Raw genomic sequence first — 20,915 nt, 5'->3', positions numbered from 1 at the left:
AAGATATATGCTAGTTTCTTTTTTGATAATATCGAAGTTTTATTGATATTTCAGAAAACCATCAAGTTCGTGGGATTTTGAGGTAGAATATTATACAATCAAATAGAATCAACAAAATAAACTTCACTAATTATGCTATGAAGCTGACATGAATAGAAATATTCTCTGAAACTAACATAACTTTAGTTGTTTGTTCAACCTATGATACCGGCAAACCCCTCTGAATAAATCACCCTTATTGTAAGTAAAATCCATGTCCAACGTCTTCAACCAGAAAGATAACTTTTGTAGTATTAAAATGAAATATTGTATTCTAGTTAAGAACTTTATCCTGAAAATATCTTCTTCTTTTATTCCAGCCAAATAACCATGAGATTCCACATGATAGCATTGTCGAGGCTTTGCTTTGAAACTCCCTTAACACTGAATTCCAAACGACCTACTCCACTATTTGAGGCATACACCAGTTAAAGCCTAGCTATTTAATAATACATTGCCAGAGCCTCCATGAAAGATGGCGTGAAGCAATAAGTGTACTGCACAAGGACACAAACCTTGACTTGAATTTATTAAATTCATTTTCCAAAGAAAACCCCTCTTGTGCATAATCTATCTTGTAGAAGTAACCATAAAAAGATCTTAATCCTAGGAGGAGCGATTCTTATCCATAGCAGTGGAGTGAAAGAAGAAGTACCCAGAAATTCAATGTTATCAATAGTCGTGCTGCTAGATTTGACTGCATATCCTCCTTGTTTATGTAGCTTCCATTGTTTTAAGTTTGCCCTATTTGTATCCAATCTGATCCCAAATATCAAAGTGTAGAGTTGTTGCAGCTCGGATTGTTCTGGAGAGTTCAGGCTACGGCTCCAGTTGATTTTCCACATCCATCCCCTGTTATGATGCTCCCCCATTATTGCTAAATATTCTGATTGAATTGTTGAGATCGTATAGAGAAATGGAAAGCACTCTCTCAAAATAGCACATGGCAACCAATATCTATCTGTCAAAAAACATGAATTGTGTTGATAATTGAACTAATAGCAGTCCATGTTGGTGATATAGGGTTTTTAAACAGTGGAAGGCCATTAATGTAAGGAGGCCAGTACATGGTAGTGATGAGATTCTGCCAACCTCCTTCATTACTATTATCTAGTCTTCAAAGCCACTTAAAAAAGCATTGCCTTGTTTTTTCCTTGCAAAGAGCTGCCTGTACCCGATCCATCTTTGTTTCTTCCCTTGAAAAGCACTTGCCAAGCTACCTTGCAGATATTTCTTTCGATAGATACACCAGCCCACAAAAATCTTCGTTGTATTGAGGTGATCAACCAAGCTTCAGCCCTAGGCATGAGAAAGATAGACATGTAATACAATGGGAGAGATGAATGGACACTTATGAAGAAGACGGACTCTCCCTCCCATGCTTAGCAGCCTCCCTTTCCCTTTTAGCGATTCTAGTGGAGTACAAGCTTCCATTTTGTTATGTAATTAGAGGATATAATTGTTTCACTAATCATTTGGGTTTATTATGTGATTAGCTGTGATATGATCTTTGTTTTGGCCCTATGTATAGTAAATAATAAATCATGGATCAAAGTATCTTAGATTGTCTCCAAATTTAAAGCATTTTATTTGCTTGACAATTACAATTGTGTTGTAATGAAAATTGTACTTCTCTAATACGTTTGCAGTCATATTATTCTTTTTTTGGTACAACACTAGGATCTTTTGCCTTGTTAATTATAATTACCACAGGTTCTCCATGAATTTTCAATAGATTTTTTTCTGCCGAAGGTTTCTAATATTAATTTGTGAATGAGCATTGGGCATAAGGTTTGGCTACTTTCTAGCATATATTATTAACGTTCCTTTTCCTTTTCTTTTTCACTATACACGTCACGACAGCGGTTCAATTGAAGTTGTATATTTTTGTAAGCATAGTATACTAGCATTCCCATATTTTAAGCAAAAACACGAGCTTCGGAAGGGAACGAGGATGACTCCATATGCCAATTTCATGATTTTAACACATAAAATGTAATTTCTGAAACTTTTGGGAGCTGTTTTTGCTTGTGTGTGTGTGTGTGTGTGTGTGTGTAGGCACACACGCTGCATTAACAAAATGTAGGAAGGTTGCATGTTTTAACTTGATTTTTTTTATGCGAAAAACCATTCTTTTTATTGATTGAAGTTCTATACTTTTATGGCATTGTTACTGTGATTCAACCAATTTCAGCAGCAGTTTTGGCAGCTGTAACGCGTTTCTATAGAAAATTTATGAGTAAGAAGTAACCTGCGCTAAACACAACTAAATATTTGCCCTCCACTTCCCATTATACACAAGCCCTCTCTCCAGGCCGCAAGAGGAGGTAGAGCCACACTGTCTCAATGCTATCATATCATCATTATCCAAATATATAGATCATTGACCTTTGTGGGATTTTATGCTTTGATGCTCAAAAACAGAGCAAAGAATCTTTCTGCATGACTGATAATCAAGTCAAATTACCACACATTTACTCGGTTCAATGCTGAAATCATCACCCTAAAATAGTGATGGCTTGCTTTAGCACTAGCTAGAATTCTGCGAATGGGTAAATCATTATTCTGCCCCCAAAGTTTCAGCAACATTCCACTTTCATCCCCCAACTTTAACTTTTAATACATATAAAGTTTTGATTGATAACTGACGTGCAGTCGGAGGAGTGTTAATTCTCTCCACCATTTTCTATTATTTTTGTATTTCTCAAAGTTATAATTTATAATTTTTAAAAAACTTTTCTTTTTAAACCGCAATTATAAAGTTATTACAATACCAAACATAGCATGATGATGGATTCTTCTATTTTGTTTTAGGTAGAATGAATAATTCAATTGAATGATACATTTCCCTTGTAAAAACATTTTAAAAAACAATTTTCATTACTATCTCTAACACCCCGGACATAAAAACAAACAACACATGATGTTAAATAAATAAATAAAATTCTCAAAAACCAATGCTGTCATGGAGGCACTGAATTAGGGTACGCTTCAGCATCAAATCTTCCCTCTCTTTTAGAATAAGCACAGACAGGCTGTGTGTGGTTGAGTGTTTATGAGCCAGAGATGGAGAAAAGACGAGTATTATTGAGGCACTTGTTCCGGGGATAGCTACTGGCTGGCTACTGCTTTAAAGCTCGTGTCTCTAGTCAAGGCAACGGTTGACAAAATGCATGGAAGTGGGTTTTTAGGCAGCATTATTGGCGCCCGATGACGAAACAATTAGCACTTAGCAGAGCTGCTAACGCATGCCCTTCGCAAATTGTCTGAAAAAACAAACATTAATCACACGTTTTCTGTTGCTACACTGTTTGCTTTATTTTTCTTCTTTTATTATACAAGTTTATTCATTTTAATTCGTTGATCCCGTGACCTTGGTTTTGTGTCAATTGGCGAAAATATCCTTCAGAGGCTTTTCATTTCACGTATCTCTCTATTCACAAACTAATTTGCAAGAAAGAGTCTTTGACACATAATCAAGCACCAGATTAATTAGAATTTACAATGATCAAAGTATAAAATTTATTAAATAGCCAAAAGAATCCAAAGTTAGTGAAGGAAAAGTGATTAAAATCTAAAATTAACTAGGAAAAAATTAAAATAAAAAAGTAAAATCTTTTGGCTTAGTTTGAAAGCTTTTCCGACCTCAACTTGTTACTACAAAAGAAGCTCACACCCCTCATTCTTTTTAATGTTAAATTAAGTATGTGAGGTGTGATGCATGCGAAAGCACAAAGAATAGTAGTAACTGTTAACTCTCGGTGTTTAAGAATCAAAAAGCTTTCTTTATTCAATAATGAATGGCTGTATATAAGCCTTTACAGAAGGAAACAGAAATAACAAACTTCACGTTATTGCTTCCTAAAAACGTGGTAATAAATCTTAGACTAATTCAAATGATCCTGCACTAACAAACTATCCCAACAGTAGGGATTTATTAACTGAAATAACAGAAAACATTAAACTTAATTTATGCTTCAACATATCCTCCCTTAAACTAAATTGCAGGATTGCAATCAGTTTACTTGCTTTGAACACATGCCAAGTCTGTCACGTAGCTGTAGGAATGCTTCCAATTTCAGGGGCTTTGTCATTATATCAGAAAGTTGATCTTGTGTGCTGCAATGCACCAGTTCCACAGTTCCTTCTTTTGTCAAGTCACGTAAGAAATGAAACTTTATATCTATATGTTTGCTCCTCCCATGCATGACTGGATTCTTTGACAGTTTTATGGCTGAACTATTGTCACAGAATATGGTTGTGCATTTGCTCTGAAAATGTCCCAGTTTTTCAAGAACTCGTCGCAGCCAAACTCCCTGGCATGCACAGTATGCTGCTGCAATGAATTCAGCCTCTGTAGTAGACAAAGTCACAACTGGTTGCTTCTTTGAGGACCAAGAAATTGGTCCAGTTCCAAGCATGAAGACGTAGCCAGAAGTGCTTTTCCTATCATCAATATCACCTGCATAATCACTGTCAGCAAACCCCACCAATTCTTCTTCTTCTCCACCTCTTTTGTAAGCAATTCCCAGTTCAGCCGTTCCCTTCAAGTATCTTAGAATTCTCTTTGCAGCTTGCAAATGTATTTCAGTAGGCCTCTCCATATATCTAGAGATTAAGCAAATAGAATACATTAAGTCTGGCCTGGTAGCAGTTAGATACATGAGGCTGCCTATCATTTGTTTGAACATTGTTGAATCTATAGCAGCTCCTCCCTCATTTTTCGACAGTCTAGATCCTGGAACAATTGGATTCTTTACTGAGTTGCTATGCAACATCCCAAACCTCTCCAGCACCTCATAAGCATATTTCTTTTGATTGATAAATATTCCATGATGATCCTGTATAACTTCTACACCGAGGAAATACTTCATTCTTCCAAGATCAGACATGGCGAATTCTTTCTTCATTGAATCCTTAAATCTCTCAAACATATCCTCATTGTTTCCAGTAAAAATTAAATCATCTACATAAAGGCTTACAATGAGAATCTTACCTCCATCTTCGGTTTTCACAAACAATGTATGCTCACAGTAGCATTTCTCAAAACCTTCTTTAATGAAGTACCCTTCAATTCTGCTATACCAAGCTCTGGGAGCTTGCTTGAGTCCATACAAGGCTCTTCTGAGTTTGTAAACCTTATGTTCTTCTCCCTTCTTTGTGAACCCTTGTGGCTGATCAACAAATACATCTTCATTTAATTCTCCATGCAGGAAAGCACTTTTCACGTCCAATTGATACACACGCCAGCACTTTTGTGCTGCAAGAGCAAGAACCATTCTGATAGTATCCCATCTGGCCACCGGAGCAAACACTTCATTGTAATCAATACCATGCTGTTGTGAGTAGCCCTTTGCCACAAGACGAGCCTTAAACTTGTCAACCTCACCCTTCTCGTTAAGTTTGGTCTTATACACCCATTTCACTCCTATCTTCTTTGCGCCTGTTGGTAATGTTGTTGATTCCCAGGTCTCATTCTCTTCAATGGCTTTGATTTCTAATTTCATTGCTTCTCTCCACTTCAGACTTTTAAAAGCATCCTCGAAGCATGCAGGGTCTTCTGAAGCAATGAACATAACAAAATTGTCAATCTCATTTGTCTCTAATAGTTCTTCACCTGACACATAATCTTGCATCCAAGCAGGCTCTCTTCTGGTCCTCCCTTGAGCTGGATTTAAAGAGCCTTCTGTATTTGTATTTAAGTCTCCAGATGGAGAGTTAAAAACTCCTCTGTCTACTTCTTCAGTCTCAGCATTCACAACTTCTTCAGTCTCAGCACCATCTACTCTGTCTGCTTCTTCAATCTCAGCATTTTCACCTTCTCCAGATTCTTGCATCCTTATTTCTTCTTCATCACCCCACTCTAATACATCAAGTTCTGTCTCTTCATTGCTTCTTTTCCAGTCCCATTTCTCATTTTCGACAAATACCACATCTCTACTAATTATCACTTTCTTTGAAACCGGATTGTATAGCCTATATGCTTTAGACTCCTCACTTACCCCTAACAGAATACACTTCTCACTTTTATCATCCAACTTTGATCTTCGTTTATCTGGAATATGAACATGAGCAATGCATCCAAAAACTCTAAAATAATGAACAGAAGGTTTGTTACCACTCCAGGCCTCTTCAGGTGTTGCCTCCTTGATAGCTGAAGTTGGACTTCTGTTCAGTATATGTGTCGCCCAGTTGACAGCCTCAGACCAAAACTCCTTAGGAATTTCTTTGCCTGATAACATGCTGCGTACCATGTTCATGACGGTGCGATTCTTTCTCTCAGCCACCCCGTTTTGTTGGGGTGTATAAGAGGCAATAAGCTGCCTGTTTATTCCATTTGTGCTGCAGAATTGGTTAAACTCCAACGAGGTGAATTCCCCACCTCTATCAGTTCGTAGACAACAAATAGAATCACCAGTTTCTTTTTCAACAAGTGCTTTGAACTTCTTAAATACATCAAATGCCTCAGATTTATCTAACAAGAAATAAACCCAGGTTTTTCTACTATAGTCATCAATAAAGTTGATTAAGTACCTTTTATGACTATGTGATTCAGGCTTGATGGGTCCACAAATATCAGCATGAATTAGTTGAAGACGTTTGGAAGCTCTCCACAGGCTCGTCTTAGGAATAGCCTCACGATGCTGTTTTCCAACCATGCAGTCTGAACACACCTTTGATGAAGCTTGGAGATTTGGAAGTCCTCTCACCATTTTCTTGTAAATAAGAGTTCTCAATCCCTTGAAACTCAGATGTCCAAATCGACAGTGCCACAGATGATAATTGTCTTCAGTCACAGTTTGAAAGCATGTTGTAACTTGAGGCATTGCTGAAGCCATCACAACAAACATTCTGTTTGTTGACATTCTGGATTGCATAATGAGTCCCTTCTGTGGATGATAAATATTACACATCCCCTTTTGAATAAGAATTGTGAGACCTTTTTCTTGAAGTTGGCCAACACTTAGAAGATTGTTTTTTAAATCGGGTGCAAAGTAAACTTCAGTAATTACTTGAATCATGCCACCCACTTGAAGCCTGATATTCCCTTTCCCCATTACCATCATCTTTGAGTTGTCTCCAAGTTTCACAGACTGTCTGAATTTTTCATCAAGATCTGAGAAAAAACTCTTAACACCACACATGTGGTTACTGCATCCTGAGTCTAAATACCATGCATTCTCCTGTGCTGTTAAATTGTTCATCTTGATGTATGACATTAACAGCATCTCCTCATCTTCATCCAATTCAGCATAGTTTGCAGCATTTCTAAAACGAGGACACTCATATTGATAGTGACCAAGTCTGTGACAGCTGAAGCATTCCACAAGAGCTTTATTAAAAAACTGTCTACCACCTCTGCTTCGACTCCTTCCTCTGAAAGTCCCACGAGCTCTTCCTCTTCCTTCAAACTTGTACACCTCTTCCTTTATCATTTTCTGAATTAATGATATTCAGAACATGCTCTTCCTCCTTCTGTCCATGCATTCTCTGTTCATGCACCAATAAACTACTCTGAAGTTCATCTATGGTCATGGTGGACAGATCATTAGACTCTTCAATTGAACACACAACATAATTGAACTTAAGAGTCATTAATCTTAAGATTTTTTCAATGATCACACTCTGCTCCATTTTTTCTCCATGTGTTTTCATCTTATTTGCAATGATCAATGTTCTGGCAAAATATTTATTGACCTTCTCACCCTCTTTCATGCCAAGAATCTCAAATTCCCTTCTCAAAGCTTGCAGCTGAGCACGTTTCACTTTGGTAGAGCCTTGATACTTCAATCTCATTGAATCCCAGATAGCCTTTGCAGTTTCCTTATTGAGAATGGTCTCAATAATATGTCTATCTATAGCTTGGAATAGATAGTTCTTGACTTTTAAATCTTTGAGTTTCAGATCTGCTATTAGCTTACGTTGTGTTTCTGCTGTGTCTTCTGTTGCTGCAGGGATCTCATTTTCTATCAAATCCCAATACTCCTTTGACCTGAGAAAATTCTCCATGAGCATAGCCCAATGATCATAATGACCATCAAATCTTGGAATCGCCGGTTGAACAAAGCTGTTGTGTTCTGTTGTCATAATCTTTCACTCCTCCTTGTCTTATATATCACTCACTCTCTTTTGTTTAAGAAATAAATCACTCACTTCACTCGTGTTTGAGAAACAGTATTCTTCTAAGAAATAAATCACTCACTCACTCGTGTTTGAGAAACAGTATTCTTCTAACACTCAATCAGGCTCCTGTGATGGAGGCTCTGATACCACTTGTTAACTCTCGGTGTTTAAGAATCAAAAAGCTTTCTTTATTCAATAATGAATGGCTGTATATAAGCCTTTACAGAAGGAAACAGAAATAACAAACTTCACGTTATTGCTTCCTAAAAACGTGGTAATAAATCTTAGACTAATTCAAATGATCCTGCACTAACAAACTATCCCAACAGTAGGGATTTATTAACTGAAATAACAGAAAACATTAAACTTAATTTATGCTTCAACAGTAACAAGCATATTAAAGATAGAATTTGATGTACGACAAGGATTATAAACACGAACTCTGAATTTATAGTTTTGTTCTTTGAAATAAAATGTAATGAATTCCGCCTCTTTAGGAGGCTTATAATTCTTTTAAATATATGATAAAAAAAACAAGCTTCACTGAGAAAATTCTTGTAATGAATGAGCCATACTTACCAATCTCTTATTAAATTAGGTCTTATTATAAAAAATACACTGCTAAATCTAAGGCCGCGAATATAGAAAATTATGTTTATAGCTTTGATCATGTATAAAGGGTTTTCTCGGGAAATCAATTGTTTTCAGGCCATGGCAACCTATTTGTACACTTGATTTGGCAGCATAAGTTTGTCCAATATATATTTACCTCCCCAATAATCGTATGATTTAAGACAAAAGATGCCTCAGAAGGACTAAGCACTGCCTCCTCCACGTTCTTCACAGTTAAAAACTACTCTACTCCTGTAATTCTAATCTCTTCCAACAGAGAGCCTCTTCTTTTCGGGCGTCGCTGCGGCAAAACGAGTTGAAGAATCCAATCACGGTTCTTAGTGCCATTGATTATTTCACTTGCTGCTGATCATCCGTGCTCGAAACCGTTCTATATGAAACTGGTTTACCCCTTGGATTATCACAGCTAGGTATAGAGGACTTCCGGTGAGATTATAGCAATTGAAAGAAGAGAACCGGCACAAAAGAAATTACAGTACTATATTCTTAAAAATTATTAAAATACTTAACTAGAAATGTACTAAATTTAAACTAAAATAATAAATCTTAGTGAAGTTGTAACTTGTAACTTGCTCAGTTCGATGTGTCATCAAGATCTCAAGAAATCAAACACCAGCATCGACACAAAATTAAATAACAAATAAAAAACTCAAAATAACAACCACATCATTGTCTTTTTCTTTTTCTTTTTTTATTAATGTAAGTGTCCGGGCCAGTTTGTTACTCGATTAATTTCACGGATCCTGAAATTAATGACCATGTAAGCCTATAGTGAACTTGAAATTTTATAAAATTCAAACTAATGATCTATAGAGAACAAATTTAAAACATGATTAGTCGAATTACATCTCTCAAAATTATTTTATCTTTTTCATTTGTTGCCATTATATAAGCTAATAAAAGGTAGAAGGTGGACAACCCCTCTTAATTACTATTGATTGAAATTGCATTAATCCATAAATTAAATCTTGCATTAATAGCCCTTAAAACAGATTGTTTGATTTGATTTAGTAAAGCAAGTTTAATTGAATGGGGCTCTGATTATATTTAAAGTTCTTATGAAAAATGATTTTTGACTTTATAAGTATATTTTGATAAAAATGACTAAAATCAGTTTTTTCTTAAGAATATATATATATATATATATATATATATATATATATATATATATATTATAAATAAAAGTTCACTGGTTAAAAGTTATTGATTTTAGTTTTCAATCAAATACTAATCGGACTCGATTTTATCATAAACTTTTGATTTAAATAAAAAATTATTTCCAATCAAATATATTTATAAGTTAAAAATTAAAAAATAACTTAAATTATTTTGAAAAATTCATATCAACCATAAACTTAGCAGCGAATAAAAACAAATGACATTTTATTAACCAGTGGTTCAAAGGATTGGACATCTTTAAGACTTTAACCGTGAAGAAATGGAACCTATAAACAAAATATACATTATGTTCGTCTTCAGCAATTCCACCAAAAGTGATATTTGTTGTTGCCAACTGAAGCACACCACCAGCGTAGCGTACCTGAGTTTTCTATCTCTTTATCTTATCTCATCCTAATGATTTTCCTAAAAATCTAAGTAATTAGGGGTAAAGATTTATATTTTGAATAATAAGTTAATTTTTTAGTTTTGGCAATTCAATCCATTAGTTAAAGTGGTTGAAGGCAAGTGTCTAATACCTATAAAAGATCTTCTTTTATTAATTTAAAGATTCTCCAATGATTGAGTTGGTGATTTTTCTAAAAAACATATAATAATATTACATAGAGATGCTTTGAAATTAAATATACAATAAAAAATAAAGATTTTTAAAATTTTTTTCTCGGTTGAAGAATTCATATTCTATTTTATAACTTATAAGTCTCTTTATGGAAAGGAGGGAATAAGAAAAAATATCTTTTGATACATGTATTAATGTTGTTGGAAAATTTCTTTAACATATGTATTGATAAGAGAAAATATTACTAATATATGTATTAATATTGATTGAAATATAATGGGTCCATAAATAACTTTTACAATCTATCTTTTATACAACATTAATATTAATAAAAATATGGTGGGTATTTAAAGAACTTTTATATATTTAAGAGTATAGAGAGGATATAATTCAAAATGAAGTGACCATGAGACTAAGCTATTTTCCTAGACTAGATCAAGGGGGTTAGGTTCTTTTCCTAACTGAATCCAAAAAAATAAGATCGATATCTTAAAGTTTTTTGAACCTTTTAAATTTGGATTTGTTACATTTGGATTTATTGTATCCTAATCTTATCTCTTTCAACATCGCCAGCCATATCTCATAGCAATGGAAAAAAAAAGTAAAAAAAAAATTCCTTGCCAGATACAACCTTCTATTAGCATGTTCTTTTGCTGGAATTGTTTGAAACCCTTACAGGATAACCAGATGGTATCTATAAAAGCCCCTCAATATTCCAATACCCAAAGAATCCATATCCAAAAAAAAAAACAAGAACCCACATCGCAGTCGTTTGCTGGAAGTAGTTCAATATTTAAAGAGGTTTTTTTCTCATGATAAATGTTTGAATTAATTTTTGGATCTAGAATAACTAAATTGGTTTCTATTATAAAAACATGTCTTAATTTTTAGTATTTCAAATAATATTTCATTTATTTCTTTGAAATCATCTATTCTCAATCTTACTATTGAGGTATGGAATAAAATCAAGAAGTAGAATTTCATGTTATTTCTTTAATATTCTCGAGATTTTAAATAGTTTTTTATTGATTTTTCTTAAGATATTTTGAATAATTTTCTTTTAAGAAAATAATATCTTCCTTAAAAAATAAATATTTCTAATTTAGACAAGCCGACACATATTGTAGTTTAATTGATTATTTGATCAAGTATTAAGGTAAAGATAGCATATTTGTTAGTGCGTTTAGTATTGCAGTAATTGTTGTGGTTATGGTTTAAAAAAAAATATTTTATAAAAAGTAATTTTAATTGAGGTTGTATTGAAAAAATATATGTTTGGTTAAAACTATGGTTGAAATTGAGGTTAAACAAAAAATAGTTTAATGTGTTTAGTTAAGAATGCTTTTGAAATTGAGGTTATAAAATAATTTAATATATATATATATATATATATATTAATATTTATAGTTTTTAATTTAAATATTGTAGATTTAACTATTGTTATTACATCATGAAATAAATTATACTTTATATAAATTTTTTATTGTTCCATTAAACTATCTATACATAAAAAAATTCATCCGACAAAAATTACAGTTTTTATGATTTTTTGAGCGTGCAATAAAATTAAATTAAATTAAATATTATTATGAATAAAATTGCGATTACAGTACAAGTAAATTTAATTCACCTTAAATTAATTTTTTTAAAAAAATTATTATTTACGTTCACGTTAACAGTGAGAGTGAAATCAATTAACTGCACTGGTTTTTTCTAGAAAAAAAAACTGTTCACATGAACAGTGCAAGTGAATTAAAATTCACTGCATTAGTTTTTTGAAAGAAAGAAAAAAACAAGTAACTGCACTAGTTTTTCGAGAGAAAAAAAACTATTCACTTTAATAAACAATACGTGAGTGGCTCCATTGTTCAGTGGTTCTTCTCCACGAGAAGCATTAAAGTGTTGCTTTTACAAAACCTGTGGCACTGCTGAACTTTTGGTGGGTCCTACCAGCATCAAACTATGTTTTTTCTTTAACCAAATGTTTATATTTGTGGATGCGAGTGAATCTGATCCACAACCACATTACCGAATGGACTCTAAATTTTGTATTGTTTAGGAAGCCAATCCAATAACTCATTAATTTAAAGCTTGCATGATTTAATTTTGAGGGGATATATTAACTAGTCAAGTTTTAGGTTTGTATTTTAAAGGTTTTTGGTTCAAGTCTTATAAACATTAGAGTTATTGTAGGTTTACATGGTCATTAATTTCAAGACCCATGAAATTAGTTGAAATACGTGCAAGATGATCTAGATACACGTGTTAATAAAAAAAAAATGGGACATGACATTATATTTTATTTTAAATTTCTGATTGATTTAATCAAATCCATGTTAAATTTGACGGTGTTAAATTTAATAATTTTTTAACTCTTTTATAAAACATAATATTATAGCAAGTGAAATCAAGCTAAAAGGATTGGCAAAACGAAGAATTGAAAGTTTGGGAGCTATGGTTTCTGCGATAACCTATGGGAGTGAGATCCACTGAAATCAATAGCATGGGTACGAGAATCCCGCATTCCTTGGTCATCAGATTAGACGTTCGATTAGACACGCATAAAGAAAGCAGTGGGGCCTAACAACAGTGTACAATCCACGTGCGCACCTGTCGGCCATGTCGGCTACAGTTATCGCTTTGTTCGATTGACGAAGGCCAAATACATGCATTTTGCCACGTATCATGGCATCAGAGCTGGGACCCACCTTACCTCGATAACGTTGAACCGTAAATGATCGCTGTCGCTTCTAAATCACGGCCACTAACTATTGTATAAAAGTGGGTCCCTATCTGTCGTGCGAAGCGTGAAGGGTCCCATACGATCCCACTTTCAGCCGTTTGATTATACTTTTATGTACGGACACTCCTCTGCTTGGATCATGTGGGTTAATTTTTTTATTTGAGAAATGATATTCGTTGTTTTTTAATTCTGGCTAAGAATTCTAGTTGGAGCGACAAGTCTTTCCACTTGTGTATTAAGAATGCATATTCTGACAGGGTCCCACGGTAAAGTACAACATGAAAAAAAAAATTCCCGGGTTGATTGTTGCTGATTTGCTTTGAATTAGAACATCTTTGTTTTTTTCGGTAAAAAAGAGATGTTTCTGAAGTTTTTTAATTTTTTTTATAATTTTAAATTATTTTAATATGTTAAATTTTAAAATATTATTTTAATATATTTTCAAGTAAAAAATCATTTGAAAAGTAATTATTAGTATAATTTTTTTCAAAATTATCAAATTTTTATTGAAGTTGCTTAGTATAGGCTGATTATGTAAATCTAAAAGGTGTTATTTTTATTATATTTTAATAAAGTTAAAAAAATATTTTAAAAAATATATATATAAAAAGTTAAATTAAATTTTATCTGATCATTAATAGACTAATTAAATAAATTGAGTCTAACTAATTAATTAATTTCTATCTAGTTTAATATGAAATTCAAACCTAGATAAATTTTAAATCAACAAGTCAACAAATTAACATTATGTAGCGTATATAGTTTAATAACAATGGTTATTCTATTGACACTTTTATATTTATTCAGTGAAAAAAAATCCAAATTTAGTGTTATGATTTCAGCATGTACCAATAAAAAACATTAAAATTTTTTTAAGAAATTTATATTAACCATTTATTGTGCTTAGAATTTGCACAAAAAATAAGTAACTTAAAAACCATTTCTTTTAAAAAAGTCTTCATGCTAAAATATTACAAAGATTTAAGAAAAAATAGTTTTTTTTAATATCTTTCCAATAAAAAGGAAACATAAATGGACTTTGTTATTTTATAGCGTGCAGCACTCTGAATCACCGTAATATTTAGTTTATTATCGGATTCAAACTTAAGAGATACCTCTTTAATTTGTTCCTGTTAATTTTGCCACAGTAAATAAAACTTCATCCATAAGATCGCTGGGTCTGTTGTCTGTCTACATGCATGTCCTCTCGTGATTTTATGGGGTGCTACACAAAGAAACGAGTCCTTAGTCTGGTGGGTAAATAAAATGTGTTGGGCAATAAAAGGTTTAAAATTAAAAAGTGTCTATGTGAATAATGTAATTTAACTGGTTAAATTTTAAATTTATTTTTAAAAATTATCAATTTAAATCATATAAATCTTAAAGTTATTAGAATCATACGTGATTGTTAATTTCAGGATCTGTAAAATTAATTGAAGTATATGCAAGCAAGTCTAGATGCCGACATTAATAAAAAAAAATGTTGATCCAGAATTCCATATCAAATTCGCTAAAATAATACTGACTAATGGATCTTTATCATCTTCTTCCCCATAAGCAGCCCTAAAACATGGCTTTATACTTGTCGGTGTGGCTTAAGGAGAGATAAATTGCACGGTTAGCATGTAAAATGCAAATTAAAAGCGGAATGATAAAGAAGAAAAAAGTTTTGCCGAAAAAAACATATTTTTGGATTTCATTGTTGGAAACACAATAAAATTTTAATTGATGTTGTAATTTATAATCTATATTTGTAACATTTATTTAAATTCATGATAAATTAGTCAATTAATTTGTAAAAAAAATCATAAAATTATCAAAACCAAGCTCGATATAATATTTTAAAAATCTAAAATCCAACAATCATCATATTTATTTTTTTAAAAATAGTTTTTAGAAACTCTTATAAAAATTTAAGCAAAGTTTAATAGTCTAATAAAAAATTATAATCATTTTTGAATCATTATTCATGTGGTCTCCAATTCAATTTTTTTTGTCTCGTCACATATTATAGGATGCAAGTCTTGTTTAACAAATCTTGTACAGGGTGTAAAATCTAGTTTAGTATGCACAATCTAACCTGAGATATATATATATATATATATATATATATATATATATATATATATATATATATAAAAGTTTTGGATTTAGATTAATATAGTAGAACTTAATTTTGATGTATTTGGATAATTTCTTCTTATACTACTATTATACAAATCCATTAATTTTTTTATCAAACAAGATTGATGATTGAACATATGTGACTTTCATGTGATAATTTTGTTTTCTTAAAGACGGAACCTTAGAAAAACTAATTGTTGGATTAAATTAAATAAAACAATTTTTTTCGAAGACCCAGTGTATGATTTTTAGACTAGCAATTAGTGTCACTTTATCCAGTAGTGCAGGCGGTTTCTATACAATTTAACCTTTTTTTTTTTTCTATAAAAAAAGAAAACAATAGAATTCCACAAAGTTCATGCAGTGAACTACGATTGTTTTAAGATAACGACAGAGTAATATAAGATTATTTACGAGATGTTGTTACCTAACAATTTAAATTTTTAGATTATTTTATTAAAGTTTTAATATCTCTTGACCTTATAATCTCATTATTCATTTCTTAAATCACCATTTTCTTTTATAATTATAATTAAATCAAAACTTAATAGTTTTTTTACTTGAAATATATGATAAAAAATAATAAATTATCTGTGAGACTTTACTCAGTAATTTTTTTTCATAGATTAGGGTGTTTTTTTACAAGTTTACACTTCTCACTAGCTTCTTTGGAGAAATTTTTTAAGAGTAATTGCGTGGCAAATATTTCTGAAGTGGGTATTTTTCGCATCGAACCCTACTACTGATTCAGGAAAATCTAGCAAATTCGACATAGATGCAAACAAATAGGAATAAAAGCCCATCAAAGTAAAATGCTAAAAGCCCAATACATGTTACGGATCTCTTTGCTCTATCTAGGCTTTGGTCCACGGCTTACCTGTGTCAGGCCTGCACGCACCCTAATACGAGAGAAATTTGAGAGAAATTGCAGTTATTTTGATGTTTTTTTAAAATAATTTTTTATTTAAAATTTTATTAAAATAATTTATTTTTTATTTTTTATATTTTTAATATAAAAAATATATTTTTTTAAAAAACATAGTCACACACAATAACAAACATGATCTTCCTTGTCTGTAATCCATCCATAATAATTATATATAAAAACACAAATTTATTTTAAAATCTTGATTCAATAAAATATATCTTAATATATAATTTGGTATATTTAATAATTAAAGTTTTTTTTTATATATATATATTTTTTCAGTCACCTTCTTTTCAGTACTGATAGATTTGTAATTTAATTCCTGAAAAAGGTACAAATACTTTATTTTTCCCCGGTAGAGTAATAATTGTTTTTGTTTTATTATAACGACATTTTACTTCCTTACATAAAACTTGCCCACATAAATTTCCTTAATCATGGAGGATTTTAAAAATAAATTTTTAGATGAATTACCGCATCTTTTTTTGGAAAGTCATATCTATGCTATTACTCTTAAAAAATAGGTACATATTTTAGTTTTTTTCTTTCCAAAAAATCTAATTAATTTATATTTCAACAGTTTTCCTAAAGTAAAATATTTTTCACACAAACTCTCATTCTGGTTATTGATACACATAATTATAACTCAACTAGCATCGACAAAAGGTAATATTATATTTTTATAAAAATAAAAATACAAATTTAATTTTTTAAAAAAATATATTTATTGAGAAGAGGGATAGCCCAAACTTTGAAAATACTGTTTTACTTTTTAAAAAGATGTGAGGATACGAATATAAAAAAAAAAAAAAACTAGCATTAGCATATGTATTTCTTAAGGGATTTTAAGACCTACCCTCTTGATTTTATTTTAATTTTTCTTCTATAAAAAGAGATTTTTGTACGTTGTTTGCAAGCAATAATGGATGATTACGCAGCATAGCATGTCATGAAAATTATAGGCAAAGAGCCGAGAGGCAAATACTCTCACTTTAACTGTATGTATTTGTTTTTTGCGGTAAAAAGCCTTTAACTGTGTTTTACAAACATTTTATGTTGTTTTTATTTAAAATTAATTGTTTTAGTATTTTTTATTGTTTTGATTTATTATATTAAAAAAAATATTAAAAAATAATATATTTTTAAATAAAACACCTTTACAAAATAACAATAAATATTTTTTCTACGTACTCCTAGTAAATGCGGTCAATATTACCACATAGATTCCTCAAATTTAAAACTTTTTTTGCTTTTCATGTATCTTCACTCAAGAAAATAAAAACTCTTTCAAGGTAACTTATCATCACTTTCTCATACAAATCACTCAATCCCTCTTGTCATATCAATGATTTTTATATTAAACAAATCTAATAACAACAAAATTATTATTTTATATTCATCAATTTTTATAAAGCAATCAATCAATTTAAATAGTTTATAAGATTCAGTTTTATGATTCACTTGTAGACTTAAATCTCGGCTAAGGCTAAATTAGTAAAGTTAAAAAAAAAATTTTAAAATTTATTCTATTAAAGATTTTTGTGTAAATAAATCGATTAAGTGTGTTTAAAAAAAATATGATAGGAATTATTTTTAAAATTTTTTTATTTAAAATATATTAAAATAATTATTTTTATTTAATTTTTTTACATAAATTTATCAAAAAGATAAAAAAATACAAAAAAATATATTAAAACTAAAAACTTTTCAAAAAAATATAGTTAAACTAACATTCCAAACAACACATGATTCGTTTAATACAAGACCCGAGTTTTGAAAACCTTCCAACGTCTAATAATTATGATTAAAACGAAACAACCCCCCCCCCCCTCCCAAAATAATAATAATAAAAAATAAAATAAAAAATCGTCCGTTGGGTACAAAAATGCCTACCTATGCCATGATCGCTCTACCGACACCGGCGTCCAAAATCATCCCCGCTTACCGCGTAAAAAAATAACGGCAATAACAATATTTCACACGCCCGCCTCTGCAAATCCCTCCCCAACTCCAAGAAAGCCACTCATTTCCAAAACTCTCTCTCTCTCTCGCGATCTAACCAGAGCCAAACAATGGGCTCACTTCCACCATCTCTGGACCTTCCCTCACCGAATGCCAAATCCCAACAAATTGACCAAACCACCCTTCTCAACCTCTTCAAATCCCAACAAAACCACCTCAACTATTTCTTCCAAAACCTCGATCTCTCTCAAACACTAACCTTCACCCAAACACTCCTCCACTGTAACGGCACTATTTTCTTCTCTGGCGTCGGCAAATCCGGTTTCGTCGCCAATAAAATCTCCCAAACCCTAATCTCCCTTGGCATTCGCGCCGGCTTTCTCTCCCCTCTCGACGCCCTCCATGGCGACATCGGCGCCCTCTACGCCTCCGACATCCTCGTCCTATTCAGCAAATCCGGGAACACTGAGGAGTTGCTCCGTCTGGTTCCGTGCGCCAAGGCGAAAGGTGCGTACCTGGTGTCGGTGACGTCCGTTGAAGGCAATGCTCTCACGGCGGTTTGCGATATGAATGTGCGTTTGCCTTTGGAGAGGGAATTGTGTCCGTTTGATTTGGCTCCTGTGACCTCAACTGCGATCCAGATGGTGTTTGGGGATACCGTCGCGATTGCGTTGATGGGAGCCAGGAATTTGAGTAAGGAAGAGTATGCGGCTAATCATCCTGCTGGAAGGATCGGCAAGAGCTTGATTTTCAAGGTCTTTCTTTCTCCCCTTTTTTTTTAATATTAATTGATTTTCAATTGCTTTTATGATTTTCTTTTTAATGTTTTTTTTTGCTATTTGAATTGGGCATCGAGTTAGATTAGAGTTAGAATGTGCATAAATGAAGTTGTTTTAGTTAATTGCTGCCGCGATCTACTGAGATGATATTATTGATAATGTTATTTCAGTTATTTGTTGCTGCCATCTGTAGAGATTGATTTTGAAAATTTTTGTTGCTTGGATTCGACTTAAAATGCTTTAGGTAAAGGATGTGATGAAGAAGCAAAATGAGCTACCAATATGCAAGGAAGGAGATTTGATAATGGATCAGTTAGTCGAGCTGACGAGTAAAGGATGTGGGTGCCTGCTTGTTATAGATGAGGAGCATCACCTGATCGGAACGTTTACAGATGGCGATCTACGGCGTACTCTCAAGGCTAGTGGGGAAGCCATCTTTAAGCTTACAGTGGGAGAAATGTGCAACAGGTAATGTGAAAGAAAACAATGCATTTGGTGTTCTCGAAGTAATTATGAGTGATCGTTTTAGCTAGACGTTACTCTGATTTTGTAGCTTGTATATGATGCCAATTGTTTCTATAATGGAGAGTTTCTTGTTTATCAGTCTTTTTGCTTAATGTTGCAAATCATGGATTGGGATTGATTTGAGTTTGTGGAAAAATTGCATGTTTCTCAGCGCTTTTTGTCTTGTGTTGTTTCAGGAACCCAAGAACAATTGGTCCTGACGCAATGGCAGTGGAAGCCATGAAGAAGATGGAATCACCACCATCCCCTGTACAATTTTTGCCTGTTATTAAGGATGATAATATCCTGATTGGTATCGTTACCCTCCATGGATTAGTTTCAGCTGGGCTTTGATAAAATTTGGGACTTTATTTTTTAATGCCTCGTAGGTTTTATTTATTTATTTAATTTGTGATTCTTTATAATGTTGTAAAACTGGAACACCCACCGGGCAGGGTTCTCTTGTATTCTTATCTACTCATTGTTTCAAAGAATTACTGGATCCGATATGTTCTGTAGATGTAGAGGTATTGGATATTCTGTCTTTGGATATTTTAGGTAGTGTTTGGTAGTATTGTTTTAAGATATAAAAAACAGAGATATTGGAGACAAAGAAGACGAGATAAAAACAGAAACGGGGACAACATTGTATTTGGTAATGAAGCATAAGAAAAATTAATTGTTTTTGCATTTTGTTTGGTTACAGTGGATAATACAAAATTAAATATTAAAAAAATTATTTTACTTTAATATATATATTTTAAAATTAATAATATTACAATAATTATAATTATAAAATCAAAAACTGTTTTGACTGTTTGATTTAGGGTTTGGTTTGGTTTGAATTTTAGATAAAATAGAGGAAACATTGATTCGACTTGATCTGATTAAAAACCCAGGTTAACCCATAAAAAAACATGGGTGAAAAATCCAAAAATCCATTGATTTTTTTTTGAAAAAGCAAGGTTATTTTAATTATTTTTTAAAAAATTCTTGGGTCAGCTAGGTTGACCTTTTAGACTCGTGAGTTGAACCTTGTCTCGAATCAACTTTTGAATCGGATTTTAAAACTATAATAATAATTATTTTTATTTATATGTTGACTTGGGTCAACTTGTGTTAAATTGTGTTGACCTTCTCGACATGTGATCTGGGCATTGTCTTGGCCGATCTTTAAGTCTGATTTTAAATTATGATAATAACAAAACCCTCAAATCAAGTTTTAAAATTATTATAATAATAACTTTTATTTTATGTTAACTTCGATTGACTCAAGATTACCAACCTGACATATAACTTGGGCTTTATCCTAGATCGACCATTGAGTCAGATTTTTAAAAA

At 32.0% G+C, this 20,915-nt stretch overlaps 1 protein-coding gene across 1 annotated transcript; it reads left to right on the top strand.

Moving 5' to 3' along the window:
• Window positions 1–18,176: 18,176 nt before the first annotated feature.
• Window positions 18,177–20,076, top strand: LOC118052672 (probable arabinose 5-phosphate isomerase). Its single transcript, XM_035063676.2, has 3 exons — window positions 18,177–19,046; window positions 19,315–19,538; window positions 19,772–20,076. Exons 1-3 carry the CDS (start codon window positions 18,402–18,404, stop codon window positions 19,926–19,928), a joined length of 1,026 nt encoding a protein of 341 aa, XP_034919567.1. The 5' UTR covers window positions 18,177–18,401; the 3' UTR covers window positions 19,929–20,076.
• The last annotated feature ends 839 nt before the right edge of the window (window positions 20,077–20,915 follow it).

The sequence above is a fragment of the Populus alba genome, chromosome 2 (assembly GCF_005239225.2).
Source record: "Populus alba chromosome 2, ASM523922v2, whole genome shotgun sequence".
In the NCBI taxonomy this organism is placed as follows: domain Eukaryota; kingdom Viridiplantae; phylum Streptophyta; class Magnoliopsida; order Malpighiales; family Salicaceae; genus Populus; species Populus alba.
This window is presented reverse-complemented; position numbering and strand designations above follow the sequence as displayed.